General features: G+C 48.8%; 1 protein-coding gene across 7 annotated transcripts in view; it reads left to right on the top strand.

Annotated features, from left to right (window-relative positions):
* Agpat4 (1-acylglycerol-3-phosphate O-acyltransferase 4) overlaps positions 1–24,919 on the top strand; it is a 106,167-nt gene that overhangs the window by 71,397 nt on the left and 9,851 nt on the right. For 4 of the 7 annotated variants that reach the window (XM_087603374.1, NM_133406.2, XM_087603311.1 and 1 more), the window contains 2 exon segments: positions 13,825–13,994; positions 24,648–24,809. In XM_087603374.1, the coding sequence (XP_087459500.1) occupies positions 13,825–13,994; positions 24,648–24,809 (332 nt within the window). 7 annotated transcript variants of the gene reach the window in all.

Genomic DNA, 24,919 nt, shown 5'->3' with positions numbered 1-24,919 from the left:
AGGCAAGAGAAGTTAGAGATTAGGCACTGTGGTAAAGTCCTTAGGGAATATGGAGGGTCTCCATGAGGCAAGGAGGTATAAGTGTTCTTAGACCTGTTCCTGAGATGACTCAGAGCCCGGGCAATGGGTGGGAGAAAGTCGAAGCAAGGAAAGCGGCTTGTTGAAGGCACAGAATCAGGCAGAGTGCGGAAGGAGGATGCACCGCCCTTGCTGTGAGCCTCTGAGAAGGGCACAGACTGTAGCAGGCTCTGCTTTCTGTGGCCTGTGACGAGCCACTTATACCGTGAGCCTGTTCCTTCATCTAGTAGAGGAACGTGAGCCCTGATAGGTTTCTGTGCAGCTGAAGAAATGAGTTTCTGTGCAAAGCGTTCTAAGCTTTCTCTACTGTCTACAGTGTGTGAGCTAGAAGCCTTGCTCTGCTCCCCTGACTCCTTGCTCCTTCCTGTGTTTTCATCCCATCAGTGCCTTTGCCTGGGTCCTCCTGGTTGTCACCCTGAGCTGTATGACCCTGCTCCAGTGTCATTGCTGTACTGACCGTGTATGTGTGAGCCCCCACAGCCTTATATTCAACACTTCGATTCTTCCCCTCACCGAAGGCCAGATGCGATGACATCATGACTCCTGGTTTTCCATCATGACTGCCTGTTTGCCAGGCAGCGAGGGTTTAGACAGGTACTCATGACGTCACTGGCATGCTCAGACTAAACACAGGGGCCCCTGAAAAGCTGGGGTGTAACTTAAGTACAAATTTACTTCTGAGACTTGCGTTCTGAGAAACATGTATTCTGCCTTCCCATGAGGCCAGCAGAGGAAGAGGCCTGGGCCCTCGTGGGCAGGTGATGTAGCAGCTCAGGACAGTCAGGGTACTTCCCAGAACTGTGGAAAAGCCTCTATGTGATCTGAGATGTTGCTACCATCTGGCCAGGCACCAGTGGCCCATGAAAGCCCTGATGCCCTCTTGGAAGCTGTTCGCTCCTGAGAGGTTACTTTCCCCATCCTCCCAAGCTGTATCCCTGAGTTGCATCAGGGCTTGTTGCCATGGCTACTGCTGGGCTGATAAGGGCTCAGATTGCCAGACTTAACAAATAGAAATTCAGGGCACCAGCCGCATTTGAATTTCAGGCAAACAATGAAAAGTGTTTTTGTATTTGCCTCCAGTGGTGCATGGCTCATAATTTATGACAAATATGTCTTCCATTTGATGCTATACGGCCACGTTTATGTGAGCGGATAATGTGCAGTTTATTGGAAATTAAATTTCAGTTGTATACCTTGTATTTTACCCATACACCTCAGTAGGTTACTTTTACCAGAGTAGAAGGTTACACTGGTAACAACTGGTATTAGGAGAGGACCCCAGAGCTGTGTGGAGGAACCCAGAGATGTGGGGCGTGTGGGAAGGACCTCAGAACTACATGAAGGGAGGACCCCAAAGCTATATGAGGGGAGGACCTCAGAGTGTATGGGCAGAGGACCTCAGAACTATGTGTGGGAGGTCCCAGAACTGTGTGAAGGGAGGACTTCAGAAGTATACAGAGACGTCACTGGTCCCAGTCTGGCAGGAGGACAAATTTATACCTTTTTCTCCATAGCTATAATTTTTATCATTTATTTGCATGTGTATTTTATTTAGTCATGTTTCTTTGTGTCTCTTTGCATATGCATTTGGATGTGTTCGTGTCCTGCGTGTGTGAAGGTCAAAGGACAGTTTGTGGAAGTCAGTTCTTTTCCTTCTATCATGTGAGTCCCAGGGATGGAATTCACGCGTCAGGCTTGGTGACAAACACCTGCTTGGCCATTTCACTGGTCCTTCCTCCATAATCAGGTCGCTCTATTAAAGGTCATCTGTTCCAAAAGAGACAGATATCCCAATGCCCTAGCCTAAGGAAAGATCTCTCTCATGAAGAAATGTTCTTTTAAAAAACTGTTTATAATGTAATTTCAGAGATATATAAAGAGGACACACTCTCTTCACATTTCTCTCTTAACGAGTTTGGAAGGTGTATACATTTTACCATCTTTTTTATTCCTTTCAAAATTCAGATAAAGCTGGAAACAGACTTGTTTCTCGGGGAGTAATGAGTTTGTATTTTGAGAAGAAACCTTGTTCTATTCCAGTGTGAAGAACATAGAAAAACTAATGAAAATTTAAAGCAGTTACTTCTCATGTAGATTTAAAATTTAGTTTAAATGTTCCTTAAATGATACTTAGTGGAGTGAGAGAGATGGCTCAGAGATTAAGAGCCCTTACTGTTTTGGTCCTCCCTCCCCTCCGCCCGAGGACCTGGGTTTGATTCCCAGCACACACATGGTGGCTCACAAGCCTCTGTAACTCTCATTCCAGGAGTTTTGGCGCCCTCTTCTGGCTTCCACAGGCATCAGGCACACACATGGTATCTATACATACAGACAGACAAAACATGTACACACATAATTTTTTTAATCGAAAGATTAGTAACTTATTTCTGTTGTTGATTTGAGACAGAGTCTCACTCTATAGCCCAGGCTGAGCACAAACTCGTGGCAACCCTCCTGCCTCAGCCTTTGAAGTACTGGGATTACAAATGTGATCTGTCTACTCAGCAAAACTGGTCATTTCTGATGTTTTTTAGAATAATTTTTAAAGGCTTTAGGACTGAATCATTTTTAGTTTCGTTGCTGTTGATTTGTTTTGTCTGATAGAAAATCTTGGTCTTTACCCTAGGCTGCCTTCAAACTGGCTATTCACCTGCCTGAACGCTGGCATTACAAGTGTACACTATCATGCCCGGCCTTATTGTTTAGGCTTACCTCGAACTTTCTACATAGCCAGCGATACCCTTGAACTCCTTTCCTGTCTCCATCTCCCAGATTCTGGGATTGTAAGTGTGCACCATGTGCGGCTCCTTAGTTGACTCTTGACACTGGACCTTGGTAACTTCCTTTCTTAGTGATTTAGCCACAGCCAGGTTGTTGGTTTTCAAGGCCAAAGAATTCTGTGTGCTCCCAGGAATGGGCTTTGCTGAGGACACACAGTGGCTAAGGAGTTCGTAATGTACCCGGCCAGAGGAGACTCGTGACAGGATCCAAGCAGCTGCAGGATGGGAACACTGCGACACTGGAGACAGAGAGACTATAGTCATGGAGAGACAGTGAGGAAGGATGCGTAAGGCTGGGATGATTAGCCGCACACAGACTGCTAGAGTCATGGATAGATGAGCAGGAGACTCAAGGGTTTGCCAAAAGTTAGCTGGAGCAGAAATGCATCCCGTGGTTGCTTGTAGGACAACGCAAGAAAGAACGGGATGGAGTTTCCTAGGTTTTTAAGACTAAGATTCATTTCATGTTTTTGGACATAGGGCCTCAAGGAGGCCCTATGCAGTCAAGGATGACTGTGAGTTTCTAATCCTCCTGCCTCCCCCTACCTGGTTTTATGGCGTTCTGGGGACTAAGTCCAGGGCTTCATGAAGGTTAGGCAAAGACCATCAACAGGGCTCCTTGTGCTGGCTTAGCCTTTGACTGCCATTTAACCCTCCTTTAATTAACTCCTACTGAGCAATCTTATGAAAGAGCTGAGGTCTAAAGCTGGGAGAACAGTGTCATCTCTCAACAGAAATACTGAGATGCATGGAGTCCTCACTTAGGCTGATCAGCATGCAATTGTCCTGGTGGCTAAATCTCAGTTAAACTCCAGCCGCATTATGGAGGCTGAGGGGGGCAAGCTTGGAGTCTTAGCCAAGGGTTTAGGAAATGCCTAGCTTCACTTGTCACTCCAGAGCCCAGGCTAAAGAGAGGCAGAGGCAGGTCTCTGCCAATGGACCACTTGCTTAGACCTCCCTCCCTAATAGTGCGCAGGGCTGAGCATTCCAGTAACCTGTGTGCCTGTCCATCCATGCGATCTACAAATGAGTCCACCTATTCATTAAGTTGGTATCTGAACCTTATCAGGGAACCATGTGTGTGTGTGTGTGTGTGTGTGTGTGTGTGTGTGTGTGTGTGTTTATATGTGTAATGTGTGTGTGTTTGTGTGTGTCTGTGTGTGGTGTATGTTTGTGTATATGGGGTGTGTGTATGTGTCTGTGTGTGATGTGTGTCTGTGTGTATATGTGTGATATGTTTATCTATGTATGGTGTGTATGTTTGGTGTGTGTATGTCTGTGTGTGTCTATGCGTGGCGTATGTGTATGTGTGGTGTGTGTGCCTATGTGTGGTATGTGTAGGTTTGTGTATGTGTGTGTTGTATGTGTTTGTGTGTGTCTGTGTGTGGTATATGTGAGGTGTGAATGTGTGCATGTGTGTGTGGTGTGTGTTTGTATGTATGTGTGTGTTTGTGTATGTGGAGTGTGTGTATGTATGTGTATGCATGTAGTGTGTCTGTGTGTCCATCCCATGCTGTTCCTTTTTCAACTTTGATAAGAACATCTTATTCCTCCTATTAGCCCATTTATTCTACTGCTATAATTTAATACCCAAAGTTAGAAACTCATAAAGAAGAAAAGGTTTATTGAGCACACATCAAGGTCATAGTTGCCCTTCAAGGTCACAGTATTGGTATCAGTTTGATGCTGGTGGGGACCCCTTGATGATGGCATTTTAAGAGTATGTTATGATTGACAGAGAAAGATCCTGTGGCCACATAGGAAGCTATGGCATGAGTGAAAGGGGCCAGCCTTGTCACCTCCCATAAGATCGCATCTTAAAGGTTATCACTGCCTCAGTTGGAGGACTAAATCTCCAACACAGGAGTCCTTGGTGAACGGGCTCCATTCAGACTGTGGTGTATAAACAGTGTTGGAAGTATGCGTCTGTCTGGTGCAAACCATGGCTTCAGAAACATGCCACTTCTCTAGAGGAAACAGGACAATGGCCTTCTTGATAGGATGTCCAATATTATGATATGATATAATCTTGTCATTTACAGAGCTCACACTCAAAAGTCATGCAAGCCAAAAAAGTGGGAGAAAAAAAAACCCCTCAATGTTTTAAATAAGTTGATTTTGTCCTGGGCTCATTCATAACTGCCCTTGGCTGCATGTGCCCCGTGGCCTGCAGGCTGGACATACCCGGTGGCAGAACATGTGCCCCGGTGGCCTGATGCTCGACAGGGTTCATCATGTCATTACCCTGGTGCGTGTGGAGAGCTGGAATAGGATGGATACCTCAGAACTTGACTGTGATGTCAGAAAACTTTTCCAGCCTTCCCAAGGGATTGTAGAGGTCTTGGCATCCTGCCCAGAGAACTCAGAACCCCATTTAACTCAAGTACCCAGAATTCCAGCAGCTCCAAGAGCATCAAGGCACATGCACCTCCGGTCGCTAACGAGACAGCACAGGCAAGGACGTCTGGGATGTGGCGGGCTCTTCAGGACTGTAGCCTGCAGTAGCTGCCAGAGGGTATTTGAGCCCTGATTTAAGGTCCATGGGCCCTGGGGCAGGTGAAGAGGAGAGGGTTAGACGGAGTTCTCAGCAGAGTGGTTTGAACCTGGGTCCTTGCAGATCACTGAGTGGGAGCTGAATGAAGCCATGTGGCTTCGGCCTACCTCGGATTGTCCGTTAAAGGGGAAATTGGAAAGCAACCTCATCCACGGAGCCCCATGAGGGTCCCCTGGAATGTTCTTGGGGAAGGAGTGGGTGGGAAGCTCCACATTCTTTCCCCCTCCCCCTTTATGAATCCTTGTAAATGCCGCAGCGTGGGGATGAGGCCGGTGATGGAGTCACCACTGTGGTTCTTGCTTCTGTGGCAGGCACCTGTTGATAAAGTTTTAGTTAACTTGTGTGTCAGCGGCTTTGGTTCTGAGATCCAGACTGAAAGTTGGAAGGTCGGCTGCCTTTTCTCTGCAAGACAGCTCAGGAGCCTGACAGAAAATGATCCTAAGTAAAGCCAGAAAGCGATGGGGCCTCTGGCAGGCAGCAGCAGGCACCTGTGCCTTGTCCCACACCCGGTGCTGGCATTTGTACCCAGCCGCAGCCCTGGAGATGAATGCTATGCGTACATCAGACAGCAGGACACAGAAGCCCAGACTTGCTTCTTAGAGCGCCTAGGCCATTTAAAGGCTTCAAATGTAAGAGCATTGGAATGTAAATTACATTTTCGCCTTCTTCTGTAGTGAGGAGGGTGGAGGTCTTCGAGGGGTCTTGTTCCTCATTTCAGAGTGTTTGTTCTTGATTCTCCTTCCTGCTACTCTCAAGGAAGTGGATTTAATGCATATGTAATCCCAGCAGCCATTACAGAATTGCTAGTCAGTTAATGGACATTTGTGAAGTGATTCACAGGCACTACCACCATGAACTAACCGTCCAAATGACGAGTTAGGCTTTTCTAAAGAAAAAGAACCACTTACCAGACTGGTGGTGCAGGCCTCTAATCCCGACATCAGGTGGCAGAGGCAAGGAGATCTCTGTGAGTCTTAGGCCCATTTCACAGCCTCACTTACATACTGAGTAACTGGCCAGCCAGGACTATGTAGTGAGACCTTGTCTGAAAGACTTAAACACACACACACACACACACACACACACACACACACACACACACACACACAAAAACCTTGTGGGCTTGAGAGATGGCTCAGTGGTTAAGAGCACTGGCTGCTCTTCCAGACGTCCTGAGTTCAATTCCCAGCAACCACATGGTGGCTCACAACCACCATGCGAACTGGTGCCGTCTTCTGGTGTGTCTGAAGATAGCTACAGTGTACTTATATAAATAAAAGTTAACTAAAAAAAAAAAAAAAAAAAAACTTGTAAAATATAACCCCTGGCTAGGGAGGTGGCTTAATGAGTAAGGTACTTACTCCTGTACAAGATGAGAACTGAATTTGGATCCCAGCACCCATGATATGGCATCGCACACCCATAACCATGGTGCTGTGGGACAGAAACAGGTGGATTGTAAGTGCTCATTGGGCAGCTTGTAAACCCCAGACTACGCGCTCCAGGTTCAGTGAGAGACACCGTCACAAAAGATAAGGTTAAAAAAAAAAACCCAAAACAAAACAGATTAAAGACATCTGGATGTAAGGTCACCCCCAGGCCTCTCCGTGTGACTTTGTACTCCATAGCACACCAGTAATTGTTATTTTGTTAATATCCAGCAATTGATTATTCCAATTGTTTGCCTTTGAAAAATAGAGCGTTCACATCAGGTTGTGAGTAAGAGCCGCACACAAGTCAGGCTGGAGTAGGGACCACGCACCACATTCAGTTTTTGGTGTCTTTGAAGTGTCTCTTAATTTAGGGATTTTTTTCCCCCACCATTTAGTGTTTTTCTTGTCATGGACTTGTGGTCAGGATCAAGACTACACTTCAAGTTCTTTCCTCCCTCTGCTGATGTCCCTACAGACCAGAAGTTAGATGTAAGTCCTTGGTAGAGACAAGCACTCTGACAAGACCGTTTGGGCTCTGGGTGAGCAGTGTGCATCTGATGTGGGATCCAGCAATCCAAGGACTAAATCCCCCAGCCCTCCCCGTCTAGCACAGCAGGGCTCCAGCGTCTGCAGCCTCACCTCTTTCACATCCAGCTTCCTCCATCAGCCATAGGCTGAAAGCACTGACTGGAAAATTCCTGACATGAGTAATTGACTTTTAAATCACATGCCTTCCTCAGTATATTGACTGACATGAAGTCTAGCTTCCCATTGGTCAGTTAGTTACCCAGTAGCTGGCTTGGGTATCAGATAGACGGGTGGGTGGTATCTATCTCAGTGGGTAGTCAGAGATGTAGAAGTACTGAGGTCAGCAGTCTCTACCCCTTCCTGGGAAGGGACCTTCTCAGAAGCCCGAATGTCAGGGTCTGGATGCTCCCACACCTTTCTTCCCTGTGTCCCCTGACAGCATGAAGCGCCAGGCCTTGCCTCACTTTTATGCATACCCTTTAAGCCTTTGACATGCTGACCTTGCCTCATTCTGAGATCTAAACCCTCGCTCTGCCAGGCACAGAGGTCATTGCTCAAAGACTCGCCCACAGCGAGAACTACGTACGTCTATAGACACACACACAGGCCAGACTCAAGAGAGACCGGCCTTGTAATCATTTGGGTCAGCTAATTTTAATAAACACACAATTACATAGGCAAGTGGGTGCCATTCATGACGCAGTAAGTACATGTAATTAGATACGTATAGGGCTCTTTTAAAACTTTTAACTGATGCTATTAGGCTAGACATTCAACTTATCATCCTCAAAAGCCTCCAACATACAAAAGGTCATCTGGAAAGATCCTGGGGCAGGACTATGACCCCGTCACCTAGTACTAGAGACAGAAGGTGTGTCCATGTATCTTCCCTCCTCCCCACAGCAGCTCCCCATAGTCTAGAAGAACCGAACAGTAGATGCTGTACTCAAGAGTCAAACCATCACCAAGGCCTGTTCACACATTCCACGCTGGCTCCGAGCCCCGCCCAGCCCTCCAATCAAAACACAGATTCAGTTTGTGGAACCGAGTAAATAAGAAGGCTCTGACCGAGGCTCCACTGTGCTTGCCCAGAAAGGCTGTCTTGGGTGAGCCCCAAGACGGGGACAGGGCAAGCAAGGTGCCTCTGTATGTCTTGGTACTGCAAGCACCAGGCTGGGATTTCCCATCTAAAATATCCGGGATGTCACCTGCAGGCTCTGTCAGTGGTTTTCAACCTGTAGGTCATGACCCCTTAGGGGGCAGGGTGCGAACAACCCTTTCATGGGGGTCAAATATCAGATACCCTGCATATCAGATATTTATATTACAATTCATGACAGTAGCAAAATCACAGTTATGAAGTAGCAACTAAACAATTTTATGGTTGGGGGTCACCATAGTAAAGGTGTCAGGACGGGTTGAGACCCACTGCACTCTGTAAAACCATACGTCTCTCAAACTTGCATTTTGAAGCCCACAGACAACTCCAGAGGACTGTTGTGGGGCTCCCTTCCATCTTCCGTGCCCCAGGTACCATATCTATCTCCATGTTTCCATTCCTCACTTCCGTCTTCTCAGCCAAGCCTAACCCCTCTCACAGGATCCCCTCATTTGACTCTTGGGCCTTGGGGATACTGGGTTCTCCTGGCATTGAGCGGCTGTGTTCACTGGGACTCCCAGTTATTATATTTTCTAATATTTTTAGTTAATTCGGCAATACGTAATTTTTTTCCCCTCATGATTACATTTCTGTGTCACCCAACAGAGTGTTGTCTGACATTCCCAGCCCCATCCCGGGATCTCTGGAGTAGCCATATTTCCCACTCAGTGCCTGGACCATCAGGTGAAGCTGAGGCAAGATGCCTGAGGATTAAAAAGAAGGTTGTGTTTGAGAGGAAGCCTGAGGGGAAAAAATATATATTTATAATATTCTGAAGCCAAAAATTAGTGACTCTAGTCTGAGAACACAGACTTAGGTTACTCCATAACCATGCTCCAATATGGTAATGGTTTTATTAAAAAACATTTAAAATAGAATATATTTATGTGCGTGTGCGTGTGCGTGTGTGAGTGTGTGTGTGAGTGTGTGTGCGTGTGTGTGCGCGCGTGTGTGCGTGTGTGCATGTGTGAGTGTGTGTGTGTGTGTGCGTGCGTGTGTGGGGTGCTGTTTTGCCTGTATGCATGAGTGTGTATTATGTGAGTATCTGGTGCCTGCAGAGTCCAGAGGAGGGTATCAGATCCCCAAGAACTGGAGTTATATAAATGGTTGTGAGCTGCCATGTGGGTGCTGGGAACTGAATCCAGGTCCTCAGGCAGTGTTCTTAACCACTGAGCCATCTTCTCTCCAACCATTTTGTGAAACTTCAGTAATAAACAAAGAAAGCCCTGTAGATCAAGATGCTTTCCAACGCATCAAAGGAAACAGGAGGGCAGTGAAGGGGAGAGGCCTCTACCATAGGCTTCCGATGCTGTAACATGGTTAGCCTTTGAATTGGTGGAGGCCAGGGATCTGATTTTATATTCCCCAAAGGATTTTAATTGATAGTCACACACTGAGAGGACGGTAGTAAATGGTTATCTAAGATGTTATGGAGCCAATATAAATGGGCTCTGTACCTGCAACATTCCAACTCTCCTACAATCACTGAAGTTTTGATCAGCCAGTCAGGCCTGTAGAATGCTAACCCTAAACATAACTGCCTAGAAATGGACACTGGGCCCAGGTTCTTCCCTGTGGCTTATTTACTCTGCGTTCATTGTGATCACCAGAAATAGTACCACAGAGAGAGCCTCGGTGTGGCAGGCAGATGCTCAAGGCCTTGAGGACTTTAACGGGTTAACAAGCCTTTGGGTTATGTAGTTTCGTCTTTATGTGGTAGATAAGCTGAGCACAAGTTTGTCCAAGGTCAAGGTGTGGCCCTTCCTGGTTGGTCTTCCCGGTACTGCTTCCTCTTGTCTCCTCCTCTATACATTCATGGCTTTTAGATGTCCAGGATCTCGGCGACTCACACTGGGCTCTGGGGGCTCTACCTGGGTTCAGTCTCAGTATGCTGGCCTCTTCGTTATGGGGTTGTGAGCGATTGTGTCCTCTCTCTGTGAATCATTTACAAGAATGAATCATCCTTTATAAAATGGCTTCTAGGATGTCGCATGTGCCTCCCTTCCCTCCTTCCTCTTTCCCCTACCCATAATTCCTCTAGGCTGAACAGCACAAAAGCAAACAGAACAAAACCAAATTTGTGGGCAGAGTATAAAAGTTTCAACCTTCAATTACTCCTCGAAGGCAGTAGTTTTGAACTCTTTTTTCCCCCAGTGATGTCATTTCCTGTAAACACGCCCCTTCCTGGTATCAAGTGCCCAAGGACTGATCCAGGAATTTGAAGAATACTTTAGCAGCAGGGAACCATGGCCAGGGCTGGACACCAGGTGCAGCTGCTCTGAGTAGGGGCAGCTGTCACTGCACCGTTCCCGGGAACAGCCTGGGGAAAACTGACGTGGGCAGCGTTGGGCAAACTGAAACATGAGAACATGAGACAGCGGCTTTGAGAATTACTGCCTATTGCAAAGAGACCCAGAACGCCTCCCTCGCCTTCCCCTGGGCACACCTTCCTTATCCTCTGATTTCACAAGCGCTGACCTTTCTCTGTTGGTTTATTCTAAATGGAAGAGAAACATGGCCTCTGGATAAAAGTAAGAGCTGCAAAACAAGGTCTGTGCCTTGTTTCCCAGCGTGCTGGAAGAGCTGCTTAGAATGGACACACAGTTACAGGCAGCTAACCGGGACAGATGTGTGTTCGGATGCTTGGACTCCCTCTGAAGCCTGTGTTTGAGGCTCTTGATAATAACAGCCAGGCTGCTGTGCGGGTCATGTCATCCACAGGGGTTTGATGGCACAGTGAATGACTGCCCTGAGGCAGGGCTGGGATGGGTGATTCAGGCCACAGGATCCTGTGTTGGACAGGAAAGGACATTAACCTGGGAGGAGGGACGAAGGCAAAGATGGAACCCAGGTTCCTTCATGGACAGTGGAAGAGTTCTTTCAGGATACAGTAACCAAAGTCCTGGTCTCCAGGCAAGACTCCAGGAGTCCAGACATCTCAGTTCAGTCTTGTCTCGGAGAAAGCAACCTGAAGTAAAGTTGAAATGGTGGGAAAGTCTTGTCTTCCTCACTTGTGAGCTCTGGGATTGATTAGGAGGAACTGGGGCAGGAGCCTGAGGTCTGCACAACTGGGCCACCTGGACCAGACGGTAGCCTTGCCCTCGGCATCTCAGCCTGGTTCTGCAAGGTGTGGACCCTGAGAGGTCTCATTGCTTGAAGGGACAGTCTCACTCCCCTGGAGTGACCCCTGCGTGGGGTCATGGAGTCATCTGTGAGACTCCATGTCCCTGGAATCTAAGGTGGCTACAGGGTTGGACACTGGCTAGAGACTTCCGGGCACCTTGAGAGGAGGGTGCTGGGTAGGATATGGTGAATGTGGACTGCGAAATGTCAGTCATATCTCTGCCTTCATCCTTGAAAGGGATGAGGTAGCTAAGGTGCCATTGTTAGGACAGATACTCCTTCAGTGACGGGCAGGCCTACCTCCAGAGTTAAGCAGGTCTGTCCCAACAGTTTAAGGCCAGACAGACAGACACAGAATGAAGGCTCAGATGCCAGGCTTTTCTCTTGCTTTGAGTTGCCCAATGAGATGACATTTTCCAGTAAGGCAGTTTCTAAGTGCCGGAAGCATCAGGATACTGTTGTCCGTAGTCACCTCAAATGAGATTTATTGGAAAGGACAATAGGAGGCTCACACTGAGTGCCTAGTCAGAGGGTCTTGGAAGATCCAGCCCTGAGAATATGAAGGTAACTTAGGGTGGCCTCTCACCTGTGTATGACCCACCTGACATTGTCCCATGCCTGACTCCTGTTTCCAGAACGGACTAACTGGCTATGAAGGAGCCACAAGCCTAACCCACATGTAGGGCCCCATCTCACCCACAAGCCCAAGGGGATGTGTCAGATGATTCCCATGCCTCCAGTTGTAGTAGAGTCAGGCTTTGGACAAAGCCCCAGTGAGACTATCAGCCGTCAAGGGGACTTGGTAGTTATTGGTGTCGTGTGCAATGCCAGATTTCCATATTGGGCAGGGGAGAAATGTCTGGGTCATTTCAGCAGAATCAGTCCATGGGGGTGACCTGAGGTGACAGTAGATGTTTCTCCATAGGACAGCTTGTCTGTTTAGTCTTCTTTCTACCTGTTCTGCTTAGTCGACTTGAGGACAGCAGGTCCCCAACCTCTGTGACTCAACCTCAGGGCACAGGGGCATGCCTTTGACCATGATAACAGGTATAGCAGGGAGGTCAGCAGGGTCATCCTCCCGGGTGGCCGTCCTAGAAGGGAACATGAATGGTCTTGACCACCAGCAATTTCCAAAAACTCCTTGAGGTGGCTGCACCCCAAAGACAAAGACACAACAGAACCAGGGGTTTAGCTTATAGAAAGCCCACAGTGCCACTCCTTAGAAACTAGACTGACTATGAGGCCTTCTAGTGCTCCATATTCAGCCTCCATCCTGGAAGAAAAGAGGGTCTCCAGGGCAACCAAGGTTAGACCCAATTGTCTTGGTGTGTGTGCACGTGGGATATGGTGGGATGTGGGAGCCCTCTACAGAATATGTACCCCACTAAACACTATAAACAACAGTAGCATCTCATAGAGGACTCTCACAGCACACGCCTGCCTGCCAACACCTATTCTAACAGTTCACTTCAGGGGGCTGTGTTGATATTCACGTTCAACCCCACATCTGGAGTTTCCACCACACAGTCTTTTCCTGAGTCTATCAGTCACAGAAACCTGGCCACCGAGGATGAAGGCACAACCCAAGAATACACTCAGACTGATCGCCACCTACAAACAAGCCTTAATGTTCACAGGCCTCTCCAAAGGCTATGGTAACAATTGGTGACAGCCTCCAGAGTGATTGACACCTCGGAGTTACCCTTGTCACTGAAAGGGACAAACTTGTGTTTCCCTCCACCGTGGTTGCTGGTCATTCCTGGTGCCCTCGGGTGTGTCATCAGTGGAGGAGGAGTTAGTTCTTGGATGGAGTTTAGTGTCCGCCAGACATTTCCTAGAGCATCCATCAACTCATGCAGTCAGCACAAGGACACAGATGTGGGTGAATCTAGACTCTGATTTTATTTCTCCCAAGTTACTTAATCAAGAGCTGTCAAGAACTGGCCACCTAGAAGCATCCTCCCTTTCCCTGCAGACTGGTGTGGGATCTGACTCATTTATAACCCTTCTGCTCTGAGACCCTTTCCACATCGGGGTCTGGGCTGAAAGTTCTGCCTCTTTAGCCTTAGAGGAGGCTTCGTCTTGCAGCATGGCCCAAGGAAAGCAGACGCAGGACTCCAGGACAGTGAAGTAAACTTTGTGTGTGTGTGTCCTTGTGGTTTGTTACAGAGTTGGTGATGCTTCTGGAGTGGTGGTCAGGTACGGAGTGTACCATCTACACCGACCCGAAGGCCTCCCCCCACTACGGGAAGGAAAACGCCATCGTGGTTCTCAATCACAAGTTTGAGATTGACTTTCTCTGTGGCTGGAGCCTGGCTGAGCGCCTAGGGATCCTGGGGGTAAGTGGGATGTGCCTTCACCCTCCACACAACACCCCATCCTCCCCGGGGGTAAGTGGGGTGAGCCTTCGCTCTGCACACAACACCCCACCCTTCCCGGCCAGTCTGCCATGCAGCTTGCTGTCTGTTCTCCGTCTCTCAGAACTTCTAGAATGAACACGGTTTACTGTTGTTGCTTTTATTTAGGGGGCGGAGGTTGAGATAGGATCTTGCTATGGAGCCCAGGCTGGTCTAGGGTCTGTCTTCCTACCTCATTTTCCAAGAGAGTTGGGATTAGAGGCATGGGCTACCTTGCCTGGCATTGGCAAAGTGGTTTTATTTATTTAATTTTAATTTTTTTCAAAGTATGCAATGCTCTCAAAAGCTGTTTGTATTGGTTTGTTTTGTTTTGTTTTGTTTTTTGTTTTTTTTTTTCTTGCTGTGACAAAATACCAGATAAGAGCAACTTCAGGAGGTAAAGTTGCCAGTGTAAGGGACAGTCCTCCCTGGTGAGGAAGGTTGTCCGCAACAGCGTCAGGCAGTCGGACAGCCCCATTTCCTCTGCAGTCAAGAAGTGGAGAAATGAATACTTTTGCCTAGCTTGTATTATCATCTTTTTTTTTTTTTTTTTTTAATGCTTCGATTCATTCCAGGGCCCTGGGCCATGGAACAGAACTACCCACAGGAAAGCTGGGTCATTCCAACTCAGTTAACCTAACCTAGGCAATGTCCCACAGGTGTGCCTGGAAGTGTGACTCATAGGTAAAGCTAGAGCAGCAGTTCTCGACTTCCGGGTCACAACCCCTTTGAGGGCCGAATGACCCTTTTAAAGGGGTCGCTTAAGACCACTGGAAAACACAGCTACTTACCTTCCCACTCACAGCAGCAAAGCTGCAGTTCTGCAGTAGCAAGGAAAACAAGTTAACGGATGGGGATCTTCATAGCCTGAGGGACCGTTTTAAAGCCTGCACGAAAAGGTGGAGAGTGGCGGCCACAGTGTCAGTCAAGTTGACAATATTAACCACCGTGACACTTCTAGCCCTTGCTTAGAATCAGGACTAACATCCTATGCGAGAGTTTTACAGTTAGTTGTTTGTTTAATCCTTACAGAAGCATTTGTGAGTGGATACACACCTTTCCAGGGTTGGGGTGGTGGTGGTGGAGGGGACCGCAGTTAGAGAGAGTTTCATAGTCTGTTCATCCAACTGTAATTGGATTTGGACTGGAACTTGTGTAGTTTGGCTCCAGTTCCAACCCTTAATTGCTTAGCCTGCAGGCACAATTCACCCGATGTTGAGTTCAGCAAAGGCTTCAGGATGCGAGTCTCTGAGCAGGAAGCTTCAATAGCAGAACTTGGAATTGCTCCCGAAATCTGTTTCCCTCAGAGTAGTTTGACTTCCTTGCCTCTGTAACGGGTCTCTCCAGTTGTCTTCTGCCACCTTTAACACATTGCGGTGTGTTGGCTTGAGCCTGTACCACGTTAATGGGTCACCAAAAGCCTGCAGATATTGTCATGAGAACTAATACATTTTGGCTCCAGGATGGAAAAGGTCCCAGAAGTTCTCCTGAGGACTTGGAGGTGACGTTTGGCATTTGGAATGATGGCCCACAGAAAGGCAGGCTAATCATGGCACCCTTGGTTTTGGTGGCGTGTGCACACAAGACCTTTATGTTTAGAATACAAAGCTGTGACCACAGGGTATGGGAAGGTTCTAGAGAACTCATGGCTCTGCTTCTTCCAATCAGGTGAAGAGCTTTCTGGTAACAAGAGCTCTTTTGTTTCTTCATTTCTTTTCTCAGTGTCTGTATGTGTGTGTGTGTGTGTGTGTGTGTGTGTGTGTGTGTGTGTGTGTGTGTGACTACATTTGCATTTGTGTTCATTTATGTTTTCAGAACAAAAATGAAATTTCTAGTACAGAGGTTTCCCCCTTTGTCCATGGGGGACACATTCGAATGCATCCCAAGGATGTCTGACTCGTGGCTAAAATCAGATCTTACCTGTGCTGTGTGTCTTCTGAGTCTAGCTTGCACATAAGGATACAGAATAGCGAGAGGTAAATATTAACTAAACAGAGCAATCATAGCCATGATCTACCGTATAGAGTATATTACACTTTGTACGTGGCTCTGCAATGTTCTCTTTAACATCTGCAGACCACATTGCCTCTGGGTGAAGCCATGGGGGAGGTAGAAAGCTACCAAGTCCCTGCCATCTTGGGGGCTTGGAGGCAGTCAGCGATCTCCTGGAGAGAGGTGGCTTTGGTGGCTTTTCTGTTCTGAATGTGTTGTCTTTTCCTATCCCCGTGGTAGGACACTCTGAGGCCCTATAGCTTCCTGCTCCACCCAGGGGAACCGTCTGACCCTGAGCCCCACAGCTCACTTCCTTACACCCTGTGAAGGTTTGAATAAGAATGGCCCCCATAGAGGGGTTGGGGATTTAGCTCAGTGGTAGAGCGCTTGCCTAGCAAGCACAAGGCCCTGGGTTCCGTCCCCAGCTCCAGAAAAAAAGAAAAAAGAAAAAAAAAAAAAAAAAAGAATGGCCCCCATAGGCTAATAGATTTGAATGCTGTGGCATTAGGGGGTGTGGCCTTGTTGGGTGGGCATGGCCTTCTTGGAGGAAGTGTGTCACTGGGGGTGGGTTTTCAAATGCTCCAGCCAGGCCAAGTGTCACCACTCTTTCTGCTTCTGATCAGGGTGTAGAACTGTCAGCTACTATCCAGCACCATGTCTGCTCATGTGCTGCGGTTCTCGTGCCCTGACAATAATGGCCTAAAGCTCTGAATATAAGCCAGCCTCATTTAAATGTTTCCCTTGGTAAGAGTTGCCATGCTCATGGTGCCTCTTTACCACAATAGAATACTCACTAAGACACTCAATTATCCACACTTCCGAGTAAACACCGGTTTATTCGAGCCCCAGTGGCTGTTCAGTTTACGAGAAAGCAACTGGCATGTCTGATTCCAAAGCTTCCCCTCTTTCCTTGTGATAGGTTATTTCTCTGCTGGTGGAGTGAGCCAATTCAAGCCAGATTAGATTATATTAAATGCAGGTTTATTGGGAAGCTGCTCTTTGGAGAGCTCACTGGCCCCAAGGATCTAGGCCAGGGAAATCATGAGAGAGAGAGAGAGAGAGAGAGAGAGAGAGAGAGAGAGAGAGAGAGAGAGAGAGAGAGAGGGGAGGGAGAGGGAGAGAGAGGAGGGGGAGGGAGAGGGAGAGGGAGGGGAAGGGAGAGGGAGAAGAAGAGGGAAGAAGGAAGAGGAGGAGGAGGAGAAGGAGGAGGAAGAAAAGGAGGAGGAGGAGAAGGAGGAGGAGACCAAAATGTCTGGATTATACAGGGAAGAGCCTTTGGGGTAGAGTAGCCCAGCCCTTAGGTTGGAAAGTTCACAGTTTTCGGGCAGGGTATTCCAGGTAGGGACTGAGGGATGCTGGGAGAACCCAGAGGCCAGGTGTGCTTTGATATGTAAAATATGCAACTCAGTCCCTTCTCCCAGGGTCCAGAAACCAAACCCCTTGGAAGAAGCAGGGTCTGAATTCACAGGCCGACTGCTAGCAGAACCAGCTTCATGGCTAAATGTAGCACACCTTACTAGGAGCAGTCATGAGGTTGGGAATGGGGCCATAGGACACTGAAGTTCAGAGAAACTTGCACTTGGCCCAGAATCCAAGGAGGGAGAACAGGGGAAGAAGGAGAGGAGGGAAAGAAGGAGAAGAGGGAAGTCAGGGAAAGGAAAGGAGGAGAGGAAGGGGAGGAGGAGAGGAGGAGGAAGTGGAGAAGGTGAAGCAGGAGGAGCAGACCTGAGCCATCACTCCTGGATGGGGGCAGAAGTCAAAGGCCATGCATGAGGTCTCTTAGACATAGGCTGATTCTTTCCTATTGGGGCCAACTGTGACCTAGGGATGGCTAGGGAGTGTTACCATGGGACACAGTGGTCCAAAAACTATTTGCTTGTCTTTTTGCCTCAGTGAAGCACGAGTGTGCCAAAGTCAAATTGCAGAGTCTCAGGCTAGTGCGGGGTCTAGAACTCCATCAATGACATGTCACCCCGTGGCTGCTGTCCGAGCTCCTCTGCCACCCAGGCTGCAGCGTGCAGGCTAACCAAGGCTAGCTGGGAGATTCTGCCTCAGGTCCTTAATGGAGCTCTGTGTCTTAGTCATCTTTAGTGGCATGCGGTCTCCAAAGTGAGCAGGACACAGCAGCAGGGGCTCGCAGACTGTTGACTGTCCCTTTCTTGGGGGAGGCAGGCACCAATCAGCTGGGCTTCTAGCAGAGAGCTCCAGGACTGTGGTCATGTGGTTGCCAGAGGGATGGTCTCATCTGAAACGTTGGCATGTTCTGGCTACCCTCCAAGCCTAGTGACAGGCTTATTGTCTGCGCCTCAATCCCCGACACACAGGCCTGTTGGGAGGGTTTCCCTGGACACAGAAGCCCCTTCTCTCCCTGAGTGTATGCAATGCCAAAGAGAGTGGGAGCTCGCACCCCGGGCAGAGCCACAGCACTGTGTGAGGGGACCTTCTATCAGATCCCATTTGTGAGAGGTGAACTCAAAGCACAGCCCACACCCAGGGAAACCTCTAGGTCATACGACCATCTTTGAGGCCGCCCACCCACCATACTGTGGCATTTTGTTTGAGATCTTCTCTTCCTCCTCTTGGTAAATATCCCTCAGGTGATGGAAGGAAGCATGGCCGGGGAAAGGGTTAGAATTTGTTGCATTTCTCTGTGCAAAGAACAGGCCAAAGAAATGGGTTATTTCTTTACAAGGTTTTAAAATTTCTCTCTCAGGTAATATATTTTGACCCTACCTTTCTACCTACTTAACTTTGTTCTCTGTCTCTCTGTCTCTCTGTCTCTCTGTCGTCTCTCAAAAAAAATCAAAATAAATGATTATTATCCTGGGCTATGAGATTGGTGGGTTTTTTGGTGGTGGGCTTAGTCATGAAGCAGATGGCCCTCAACTCCCTAGCTCTCAAGCTCCAATACTGGGTACCAGTCACGGGGGAGGGTCCTGATGAGCTATTCTCTGCTGGTGAAATGAACCAGCTCAAGTCAGATAGAGTATTTATAAGGCAGGTTTGTTGGATGAGTTCACAGTTCCCAAGGAACTAGGCTAGGGAAGTCACCATGGGAAAGGGAGACAGAGGGGAGGGGGAACAGAGAGAAAGAAATAGCACTTTCACACAGAGAGGGAGAGAGGGGGAGAGCAAAATGTCTGCATTATATAGGGAAGAGCTTCTGGGGGAGGAGAAGCCCAGTTCCTGGGTTGGAAAGTTCAGGGTAGAGGGCTGGTATGCCAGGTAGGGGACTGAGGGATGCTGGGAGAACCCAGAGGCCAGGTCTACTTTGGTATGTAAAATATGCACCTCTGTTGTAGGTCTGGGGTCGGAATCCCAAGCAGGCCTAACACCTCCCGCTCATCTCTGATTCTGAAGTGCTCTGAGCACACACCTCCTGTTGAAAATGGGCCCTACTGATTCATTTCTTGCAACATCTCAGCCAAGATTAATTGGCACCCTATCTCCAGACTTTGGCAGGCCCTGTTGCGACAGCTGGAGTGGACAGATGTGGCACTTAAGGCCCTGATGGTTCATTTACTAACCCAGGCGGGGTAGAGAGTGGACACTTACTGAATCGGGCGGGGTGGAGAGTGGTGTCAGGATGACCTGGTGTTACACAGATAAAGAACCTAGCAGGTGACCAAGAGAATCCTGGGGAGAGAAAAGTCCCCCCCCCCCGGGGGGGGGGACGCACACAGGAGGAGCCAGCCCCACAGTGCAGTCCCAAGCTAGACATTGCAGGGCCTCTTCTTTTATGGTACTAACTCCCCAGGCAAGCCAGTTAACTTAGCCTCAAGGCTGCCCGACAGATGGACAGCCCCTCTCCCTTCTGTAAACCACCCTAGCCAGTGACATCTGCTCCCCACTCACTACCCTCACACACACCCATCTGTTCCTGCCCAGGGCCTGCACACCTGCCCCGGAATCTTTCAGTTGGCCACCTGTCAGAGCAGAGTGTCCCATTGTCTCCTGCCTGTAAGGCGTCCTGTGGGTGTGTCTGCCCCTGTTTAGCCCTCACCCCACCCCCACTCTCTCTCCGGAATGCTTCCTGCTTATCTTCCCAGATACTCTGGCCTTAGGTGGTTCTAGAAGTATCCAGGCCAGCCTTTCAGAGCAGTAAGGGAGTGGTGGGGTGGGGTGAGGGCAATAAGGGTGGTAAGGGCAGGAACTCCTTTTATCTGTTTCGTTCTGCTGCACCACAGCTCCTCCTAGAAGAGTCTGTGGGAAATACCCTTGCTGGTCTCAGCATACTTCTTGGCCACGAAACACCCCTCCTCTGCCTCCCCACTACACTTTGTCAAATCTAGAAGAGTCTAGGGCTTGCCACAGGGAGGGAAGTGGGGGAGGGTTGGGGGAATAATTCAGTGCTGAAGGACCTGGTATAGCAGGCTGGGTTTTGATAAAATGATGCATGGGTATTTCCAGCGAGAGAGAGAGAGAGAGAGAGAGAGAGAGAGAGAGAGAGAGAGAGAGAGAGGGAGGGAGGGAGGGAGGGAGGGAGGGAGGGAGGGAGGGAGAGAGAGAGAGAGAGAGAGAGAGAGAGAGAGAGAGAGAGAGAGAGACAGACATTCTTAGAGAGTGCTTAGAGAGTTTGGTCTGTGCGTCTCCCCCGTGGCTGTGACTAATCATGACCAGGCTTTATTTCATTTAGAGAAACCCTTAGGACTTCCTGGTAGGAAACTCCATAGCTTCTGCCTGCAAGTGAGGCCCTGGAAAGCCAGAGCAGGGCCAGCCCGGTAAGAAAGATGTCCGATGACTTCGTAGAGTCTCTCAACCCTTTGATGCCCACTGCCACACCCACTCCATCATCTGAGCTCTGGTCTCATCTCCATCTTCCCAAAGTTTCGCCGTGTGTCCCAGGAGGGCAGCTGCATAGTCTGTCCTGGGGGAAGGCACTAATCAAATCTCCAGTGTGCTACTCCTGTTTGCCTCTAGACTCTGTTACAGAGAGTCCCGCCCACCTCTGTGTCCCCAGCATTGGAACCATGCCTGGACTAAAGGCGGTGCTTGTGTGGACTGGTCAGTTTGGGGTTCATGTTTCTACAAGTTAAATGGAGGCTGAACTGTCAGTTGCCTTGCTTGCTCTCTGATGTGATCAGGCTAGCCCAACCCCAGGGCAGGCCGGCCCCCATCAGACTTCGTTCTTGGCTCCTTGTCTCTAGTTTGTATGCAGGGGAATGCTAGAATGTTGAGGACTGGCCCTGCTTCCTTCTCCTACACCTCACCTATTTCAAAGGTTTCACTGAAATGGCCTAATATATTTACTTTTTAAAATGAAAAACTTTTGATTAGAAACTTGAAGAACAAGACGAAGAGAAGTTCCTGACCAGTGTCAACACTAAACTCTAGTAGTTAAAAAAATTTTAATTGCATTTATTGCACATATGTGTGTGTGTATGTGTGTGCACATGCACACAAATGACTTAGTGTGTACACGCATGTGTGTGTGTGTGGGGGGTGTCAGAGGGTAAAGCATAGCGTTCTTTTCTCATTGAGCCAGACATCTTGCCAGCTTTAATTCTTACATATTTAGTGGCAATAGCCAACTAAGGCTAGACCCTCAGGGACTCACTGATGAGCCTTCAGGAGTGGTTTTATGTTTGATCTAGTGAGGCATCAATGCAAACACAGCCTTGAGCAGGGCCACCTCTGAGTGACCTCAGACCTGAGCAGGGCTTTGGAGTTAGAGGACAGGAAGCCGCCGCCACCACCACCACCAGGTCCTAACCTGCTAGCTGGACACTGGTTTGCATTTTCTACTTGGACCCAGAAGGGGTCTCATTTGCAGTCTGGTAGTGAAGTGAATTAAAAGCCACCAAATTTGAGGGTTAAGACGCTCTGAGCCCTGTGCTATTTAAAGCAGCTCTGTGTTGGCCATCTGGTCACACGCTGCACTGTCTTACTTGGAGGTGCTAAATTCTGGTTCGGAGACTGGCTCTAGTCCCTAAGAGATGGGTGAGGTCCTTCCTAGCTGGGTGAGGCACCCATTTTAATGACCTTCTCAACTCCCGTGCCCCCATACACCCTTAGCATTCACATCCCCAAACCCCTTTTTTCACCTCCAAAAGTATTTCCAGAACTTTCCAATTGTAGGATGTATGTACGATCTAGACACTGGCCGCGGTAGACACTTCAGCACCTGGTGGGTGTGGGTTACCCATATTAATTCTAGGTTTTCCTAGACATATTTACATCTTATTGCCATAATACTTTCCAGGATGTCAGTCATGAATGAGTTAACTTGTAAAGTCTCTTAGCATAGCCCCTTCCTCCATCTCTGATTTAGTGTGATGTGAGAATTTTATGTGGAGTGACTATTAATGGCTGTAAATTCAGGCTTGACTAATTTGATCTGTAGTTGGCCATCCAGAGAATGAGCATTTTCAGCTCTGTGGACCGCATCGTCTCTACGACTACTATTCAGCCCATGATGGCAGCTGCATTGCTCCTACATTCAGGGGAATGCTTACCCTCACTCCAATTAACCTGCATGGACACCAGCGGGCATCAGAGTGGCCCGTGCACTGTTTTGCAGCCTTACCCATACTATTTATTAAATATTGTCAGATGTATAGAATACACTGTAGTCAATGAAGGCTTTTACTGTGGGACATTGAAGTGACTCTTGGTGATGTAAGTGATGGGAATACAGCCTCTTGAGTCACCGCTAGTTGAAGCCCTAGATTCCCCACAACCCACCAGGGCAGCCTTCTCTACCACCTACCAAAGGCCAAGTACTAACACCCACTTGTGTCTCATTGGAGAACCATAAGCAGGAAGTGCACCCAGGATTGCAGCCGTGATTGGCTGGATGAGACTGACCACCCACCCAGTCGCCGCAATGCTAGAGTCAGTAACATCTCTGTGGGTGGCAGTGTGGGTCATCCTGTAATTCCTGAGCCCGCCAAATGTAATTTTTGCAAGATCCGGTACATAGAACCTTAAAAAAAAAAAACAAGTTTTAAGTTCCAGAAAAAAAGAGCTTAATTTGCCAGTGGAGGCTTTGTGTTTGGATCGGTTTGCTCTCATCGTCAAAGCTTTAAGTAGGAAGGTGACAGAAACCAAAGAAACTGAGGACCAGCAGGAATGTCCCTCCCTGTCACCCGGAGTCTGAAATCTAGTGTGGACACAGGACAGTAGGCTCCCGGGAGGACTATGAGCCCAAAGACTGCTTGGTTTCCAGGGCGAGAGGCACAAGAGCAAGATCATCTCCAGAGTGAGTCTGGCAGTTTGCCCCATGCTGGGTGTAGATGTAGGTGAGGCCTCCTCAGAAGTCTACCTCAGGGCCCCAAGCACGGTAGATATGATGACAGTATGGTCTTAGCCACAAGACACCAAGTGGAAGACAGCAAAAGGGGAGAGAAGGGAGGGGCGGTGTGAAACCTCTGCTCTTCCCCTCCAGGCAGCGAAGGCTCAGGACCTGGATAGACGGCTGCCTTCAACTGTCTACACAGTCAGTGTGGGTGGGCATCCATCTCAAGAGTCAGAGATCGTCTCAGTCGATTACAAAGTGGAGGGTAAAAATCCGAATGGTGGCAGTGGTCAAGGCGCTGAGTGGGTAAAGGGCTTGCCATGCAAGTATGGGGACCTGAGTTTGAATCCCCCCAACTTCCGTACAGCTCAAGACACATAGTGTGAGTGAGTGTCTGCAATTCCACTGCTCCTACGGGGAGGTGAGCGGTGGAGACAGGAGAATCCCCAGATACTCGTGGGCCAGCTAACCTGGCTTATGCAGCCAAACAAACAACAAGGAGGCGCTGCCTCAAACAGTGCAGAAGACAAGGACTGATTGTCCTCTGGCCTCCACTTGTACCATGGTAGGTGTCAGCATTCACACACATGAATGTGCAACCCCCACTCGCATGCATGTGTGCATGCACACACACATACACACACAGAGAGAGAGAGAGAGAGAGAGAGAGAGAGAGAAAGAGAGAGAGAGAGAGAGAGAGAGAGAGAGAGAGAGAGAGAAAACAAACCCAGCAAGGTAAGAGTCATTTTGCATCCCCCTGACTTCTTGCCCCATTAGATTCTAAGTTCCCCACCCCACCCCTGGTGCCCACACAGTGCGGTCACAGGAGTTGCTGGGGACCAACCGCAGCTACCCCAACCTGAGGAGATTGGCTGCTTCCAGCCTCAGAAGTGAGTGGCAGAGATGAATAGGGAATCTATCCATTTGAGCCAAGTTGACTTCCCAGCTTCCCCTGCTTCCCATGGAACTGCTCAAACTCTGCTGGCCTCCACTCGCTAGCCTGCCAGTGCCGTGAGCCTTGCTGGCCTTGCCTGTATGAACTCGGTGGCTTTGCTGATGTGCTGGTCTGTGGCACGGCATTATACAGACCTGCTGGACAGAACCTCAGGATGGGCTTGGCAAACACACAGGTGTCGATAATCTGGAGGGCCGTGGTCCGTGAGGGTATCCTCACACCTCTGTGCGTGTTCACAGACCCTTGTCATGCAGCGGTCCACCCAGTGGTGGGCATGACCTTTCCTCAGGTCAGTGCAGTGGGAAAAAGGAAGGGCTCCAAGCCTTTGGTATGACTGGCCATTCCTTCCCCATGAGAGCTCCAACAGCTATGTCTCCTTCACAGACACCCTAAGGTTCTTCCTCTATTTCAGAACTCCAAAGTCCTGGCCAAGAAAGAACTGGCTTATGTCCCCATCATTGGCTGGATGTGGTACTTTGTGGAAATGATCTTCTGCACACGCAAGTGGGAGCAAGATCGGCAGACGGTTGCCAAGAGCCTGCTGCACCTCCGGGACTACCCAGAGAAGTATCTGGTATGTAGGCAAAGGAGCAGTGTGCTGTCTGGCTCCTGTGGCATCATGTGTGGCTACCACACATAGGAGTCACTTCGGACTGAGTGTGACCTGGAATTACATGAGACCTG

This window comes from Rattus norvegicus, chromosome 1 (genome assembly GCF_021556685.1).
Source record: "Rattus norvegicus strain SHRSP/BbbUtx chromosome 1, alternate assembly SHRSP_T2T, whole genome shotgun sequence".
NCBI lineage: Eukaryota > Metazoa > Chordata > Mammalia > Rodentia > Muridae > Rattus > Rattus norvegicus.
Note: the sequence above shows the minus strand (reverse complement) of the source record. Positions and strands in the feature narration are given on the sequence as shown.